This window comes from Mercurialis annua, linkage group LG5 (genome assembly GCF_937616625.2).
Source record: "Mercurialis annua linkage group LG5, ddMerAnnu1.2, whole genome shotgun sequence".
NCBI lineage: Eukaryota > Viridiplantae > Streptophyta > Magnoliopsida > Malpighiales > Euphorbiaceae > Mercurialis > Mercurialis annua.
In genome coordinates this window covers 48,744,471-48,750,943 of record NC_065574.1, presented here as the reverse complement: position 1 = coordinate 48,750,943, position 6,473 = coordinate 48,744,471, and the positions used below count along the sequence as shown (strand labels likewise).

General features: G+C 31.1%; 1 protein-coding gene across 2 annotated transcripts; it reads left to right on the top strand.

The window, feature by feature from the left end:
* Nucleotides 1-3,175: 3,175 nt before the first annotated feature.
* LOC126682154 (B3 domain-containing transcription factor VRN1-like) lies at nt 3,176-6,473 on the top strand. 2 transcript variants are annotated; one of them, XM_050377736.1, is made up of 5 exons: nt 3,176-3,505; nt 4,852-5,218; nt 5,336-5,521; nt 5,613-5,812; nt 5,912-6,473. In XM_050377736.1, exons 1-5 carry the CDS (start codon nt 3,446-3,448, stop codon nt 6,179-6,181), a joined length of 1,083 nt encoding a protein of 360 aa, XP_050233693.1. In that variant the 5' UTR covers nt 3,176-3,445; the 3' UTR covers nt 6,182-6,473. The 2 variants fall into 2 exon arrangements, with proteins under 2 accessions (XP_050233693.1, XP_050233694.1); XM_050377737.2 differs by having other exon boundaries at nt 3,414-3,505; nt 4,982-5,218.

Sequence of the window (6,473 nt, the reverse complement as noted above, 5' to 3'; positions counted from 1 at the left end):
TGTTATGTTTTCTTGGAAACTGCTAAGGGCGCGCAAGACGGTTATATAGGTGGATCTTGTCTTGCCTTGGTCCCATCTACATTTATTGTAATTAATTTTTGTATTAATGTTCATAGAATTTATCAAAACATTACTAATTTTTTGTTAATATTAGTTTTAAAAGATTAAATTAGCCAAATAAAAGTAGTAAAGTTGAGTGAGACAAATTTGTTTTTTTTTGTTAGAAATTATTTTATTAAATAAATTGTGAGATATATAATTTTTGAGAAAATCAAAAGTATAAACAATATCTATGGAATATAATTGATTTAAATAATAACTTGTCTCTTAAATTTGTAAGCAGGATCACTAATGAAAATATTAATTTTATAAGTTAATTTTTTTAATTTGTCAATTATTATCAATTATGTTGAATTAGTATAAAGTTTTATTTAAGCTTTTATTGAGTTCATCAACTTATTGTTAGCATAAATTAGTCTAAAATTAAATAAAGATACAAAAATATAATATTTAATTAAATTTGTTAAATCTAATAAATAAACAAATAATGTTAAAATAATTAAATTAATTATATTTAAGATGTATGTTAAGATGTCTGAAATCTAATTAAAATAAATAAAATTTAGCAACATTCCTTTTAATTAAAATATAAATAGTGGTTTATATTGTAATCTATTAAAAACCGTAATCAATGCAATATCAATCTCATTGAGACATTTGTAAATTTGTTATATATTTTTAAATAAAATTAACAACTGAATATTAAAATCGACTTAGAATTAGAACTTTTTATTCCTTATGCATGGTGTATGTTGTAAACCTTATTTTATCACATAGTTAATTTAGAGTTAGCAACCATTTGACAAATTAATTCAATCATTTGTCCATACACATTTATGATTGATTAACATAAAGTTAGAAATTTTGTATAATTAATTATTAATGAAGGCATAAAATCAAATTCATATAGATATCATATGTTTAACTAATAAAATAATATTGATATTATATAAAATCATTTTAGATATAGGGATAAATGTGTGTTTAGAGGAGTAAATTATTATAATATATTGTCTGATTACATGATTTAAAAACTTTAAACTCACATGCTCTGTAGGACTAATCATGAATTAGGAGAATTAAAAACTTTTGTAAATTTTGTATACAAATGCTTGACTTCAGTGACAGATTTATTTTGCATATGCAGTTAGTTATTTATAACTGAAATTTAAAATTAAGATAGCTCTTCAACGAAGAATAGGACCTGGATATGTTCTTCAACGATGAACTACTCAGATTTGTTCTTCGTTGAAGAACAAATCAAAGGCCGGAAAAAATTCCGGCCGTGGCGGCGGCGTGTGGTGGTGGCCGAGGAACGGTGGGGTGGTGGGTGGCGGTTAGGGTGAAGGGCTTTGGTTGGATTTTATTGAGTTATGTTTTATTAGGTTGTTTTAGATTGGGTTGGATTGGTTGAGTGGTTTTTTTTTAAAATTAAATTTAGTGGGTATTTTGGGTGTTTTAGTTTTTTTTAAGGTATTTTAATGACGTGAAAGCTGATGTGGCGCAACCAAATATTTTTTTCAGAATGTCAGTTGACAAAAAAAGACGGGATCAGGAGTATTTTCGTCCTCGGGGGTTTAGCGAGCGCCGCCACAAAAATAAGGGGGTTTAGCGAGCGCCGCCACAAAAATCAAGGGGTTACTGATCGTTTTTAAATATCAGGGTTTTTTTATAAGGTACCCCAAAAGTCAGGCGCCGTGGCAGATTATTAGCCCTAGTTTACTATCAATTTACTTAAAAATTAATTTACTAACCGGTTTACTAACTATTTACTAATGATTTACTAAAAAGATAACTTATTTTACTAAATATTTACTAACTATCATTTTGCCAAAAAGATCAATTTACATAATGCATAATTTCATTTCAACAAAAAATTTAAGTTAAATTTTTCATAAATAACAAGTTTTAAAATATGTATTTTTGTCGAAAAATCTTTAATTGGAACAATAATAAAATTTAATAAGCAAATTGGAAAGAAATAAAAATTTAGTAATTAAATTGAAATAAATAAAGTTTACACCCATCTGTCAAAGGATAATTTGGGTATCAGATAATCAATTACCCATAAAAAAATACTAAACATTAATTTGTTTATTAATGAATTAAGGATCTCGAAGATTGGTATTGCAACTAATAATGGAACCTTTTAGATTAGTTTGTAAGTCGGCAATTATAGTTTTGGAAATGATAGCAGGCCGGTAATTAGCGTCGCCGACCTGCATAATTGTAGATTACGGTCACTATACAATTTTGAAGATTCGAATTCGGATATAGGTGGAATATTTGCTGCATTATATGAAGTTACCGAACCAAATGGCGAAGTAACAACAGGAGCTGTCGCGACAATAGTAAAGAAAGCGGCGTCGTCGAAGAAGGGCAAGAATCCCATCTAATTATATTTTATCAATTTTATAAACAGTAAAATTAAAAAAATAAAAGTAATAAAAAAAAAAAATTGAAACTATACCATATTTTTGCAACGAATCAACATGTGTCGTAATCTTAAGAATAAATATGGTTTTCGTGTATTGTGTAATTACATCTAAAAAATTAAATATGGTTTTGGTGTATTGTGTAATTACATCTAAAAAATTCTATAATAATCAACCTCAGATGCACCACCGAGATACATCAGATTGATATTTAATTTAAATTAAAATATAACTGAAATTAAAAAAAATACCAAAAATTCACCAAAATCTTTGTGGCTAACTCGGAGGTGGTTTTTTGGTAGATATCTAATATTTTTAAAAATCCAATTTTGTATTTTTTTATATATTTTAAAAATTAATTTTTTCGTGTCTGTATCTTTATAGTTTTTTCAGATAGTCATGTAAAAACTCCTAAGCTATATTTGTTAATTTTTACCTAAACATATTTTCTATCAATGTGAATTTCATGGAAAATAACAATAAATAATTTTACAAATATATATAAAGTACAACAACAAAGATCCAACCAAAAGAATTTCATTCATAGTTGGTTGTATTCTCCCTAATTAAAAAATCATTCCAAATTTAGTTTACTTGAATCACAAAACAACTCAACCTTGTGACTCAGTGAGTTAACTCAACTCGCCTAAGTCCTTTTAATTGTCTTGTTTTTAAGTTGGAAACTGTTTGACTTAAAAAAAACCAGGAGTTATAGCAGCAGAAGTAAGCAAGTGAAAGAGTAGAGAAATATAAGAGAAGAGAAAAGAATTACAGATCTGAAAACTAAACAAAGTTTTTATTTTCAATTTCAATTTTAGCCATCAAATCATCATCTCTACTAATTGACCCATCTCTCTCAAATTATAGCCACCCATTAATACCAAAAAAAAACTTTTTTTTTTGGATTTTTTTATTATATATACTACCCAGTGAACCAAAAACCTTCTACTATGCCTAAACCTTATTTTCACAAGCTAATTCTCTCTAATTCCATTAAAGATAAGAAGCTGGTAACACAAATTCTTCATCTTTTTTTTCTTGGTTTCCCAGTTCTAATTTGTGCTGTTAATGTTTCTTCATGTGCCCTTTTGAATTTTTATGTGGGATTTTGATAAAGGTTGAATCTTTATAGCCTAAAGTGTGAAAATTATGAAACCCAATTCTTTGTTTTGGTTAATGAGATGATTTTTTTTTGTGGGTGTGTGAGAATTGGTTAAGTGGGTGTTAAGATTCTATAAATTCTGTGTTTTTTTGTTGTCTGTAATCTTAGGGTTTCTGATAGAAAACCCAGTTCTTTTTTACTTCTTGTTAATGGAATTTGGGATTTTGCATGAAGAGTATGAAATATCTAGCTGAGCTCAGTCCTCAGTCTACTAGCTTATAGTCTTTTTTTGTTGTAAATTTTGGTTATTTTTTTCTCAATGATCATTAGTGGCTGATTTTTTTAGTCTAGCACTCTATATACTAAAATATTGTAGTAGTACTGTAGTCACTGTGGATTCTAAAGGGTTTAGGTTTACAAGATATCACCTTTATTCATAATTAGATTACATTCTTTGGAGAATTAAGAAAATGAGAATTATGGGACTATTTCATTGTGTATCTGCTGTTCTTCAGGTTGTTCAATAAGTTTGGAAATTTCTTGGTGTTTTATGTCATTTAGAAAGAGGATTATCTAGCTTGTGGATAGTTTCAGCCTTGTGAATTAGTTTTGAGCATCCTTCAAAACCTAATTTTGATCATTTATAGGAATTATGATGTGGAAAAGCAAGTGGAAGCATTGGGAAAGCATTTGCTGTTAAATTAGAACAAGATAATGAATTTTTACTATTATACGCAGGCTACGCTTGAATTTTTCTTAGTCGTTTGGTATATCTTATACCATATTCCATGGTACTTATGATGAAATTTGTTTGAATCTAGCTGTTTGGATTTCAATCTTTCTTCTTGTTTTGATGATGGAAGTGATAAGTCGTTGGTTATAACGGCCAATAAGTTCCAGTACTACTAAATTGATATTTTTGCCACGTTCTCTGATGTAGGAACTGATGATAGTATGTAAGTGTTAGATGGCTGCCCAAACTCTGCAGTTCTGCAGGCCTCAGAATCCCATAATTGAATTGTGTTGCTGGATCCCTTGCCTTTCTTTTCTTGTTACTTGGATTAGTTCAAGTATATGTGCATTATTTTACTTCGTAATTGTTAGCCCGTTTTATGTTTGTGGGCTAAAATATTGATGTTGTCGACTTTTTGGGATTAGAATGATCGCCCTTATGCTTCTTGCTGTTCTATTATTTTTGTTCGGTTATCTTCTGCAATATTGAGTCATGGAGTGTACTTTGGTTTTTACCTGCAGAGAATCCCTGATAATTTTGTCAAAAAATTTGGAAATGACTTGTCTGCTTTTGGGAGACTCAGTGTTCCTGGTGGTCCTGTATGGCCTGTAGGATTAATAAAAGCTGATGACAAATTTTGGTTTCATGAAGGATGGCAGGAATTTATGGAACGTTACTCTATACGCATAGGGTACTTTTTGGTCTTCAGATACGAAGGACATTCAGTTTTCACGGTTCATATATTCAACTTGCCTGTGTCTGAGATAAATTATCAATCTACTAATACAGCTGGAAGAAGACATCTTCTCTTCGAAGACATGGAAGACGATGACTTTGTTGAACTCATGAGCACATCTTCGCCGTGTTTAGCTCCTAATTCTATAAAAAGTAAGGTTTTTGATGAACGTCTTGATCAAATGACAATTAACAAAAGTTGCAATCCTCCAGTATTACAGAATTTGTTGAATGAGTCTAAACTTAACTATGTAAATTGGTCTGGTGAAGGGAACAATCACTTATTAAAGGGTGCTAGTATCTCGCAAGCAGCAGATCAAGATGCACGAGAAGCTGGTGATCCATTTAGTCCTATGGAGCAAAAAGTTCCTGCAGGTGATATGGCATTCTATACTCCAGGTGATGAGGCGCCAAAACCTAAAAAACGTGGAAGGAAAAAGCAAAAAATTGATCCAAGTAAGTTCGTTGAATCTTTTTCTTCTCTTTTCAGCTTTCACATCATGAACCGAAACTTTCTTCATTATTTATCCAATCAATGTAACTGTAGATCAGCAGCAGTCATCAGTTCAGAATGAAGATGAAGCTGATTTGCGCTATAGATTTTATGAAAGTGCTTCAGCAAGAAAACGAACAGTGACTGCTGAAGAAAGAGAACGGGCTGTAAATACAGCAAAAACATTTGAGCCTATTAACCCTTTCTGTAGGGTTGTCCTGCGACCATCTTACCTATACCGGGGTTGCATAATGGTGAGTCGTTAACTCTACCTGAAGTTTAGTTTGTCCTTACTTTCATATTTTTACCGTGCTATGCCTGTTATTGACGATGTTATTTCTCCCTCTGTGCAGTATTTGCCATCCTGCTTTGCCGAGAAGCATCTAAATGGAGTTTCCGGGTTTATTAAACTTCAGTCCTCCGATGGAAAACAGTGGCCCGTACGATGCCTTTATAGGGGCGGTAGAGCTAAATTAAGCCAAGGGTGGTATGAATTCACTTTGGAGAACAATATGGGAGAAGGAGATGTTTGTGTTTTTGAGCTGCTAAAATCACGGGATATTGTGCTCAAAGTTACCGTTTTTCGGGTTCTTGAAGGTATGGAACACATGGCCCGACCTTGATGATAAATTATCAGCCGCATTAATATAGATAGTATTGATTATTGGTAAATTTCTGATTGAATGATCTTTGTCAAGTAACTCTTCCCCTTTCGGGTGATTGTCATTGCTCTGGTTTTTCGTTGGGTTGCACTTAATCGTCGATCGATGTCTATAACTTTTCAGAGCAAACTAGTGAAACTATCCATTGTTTAGATGTTCCAGTGGATAAAATTGTGGCTTTATTTATTAGGACTGTAAATACTCCAATCAAGTGAAATCTAACTAGATGGCTAAAGCAGATTTTAGGCTTTAA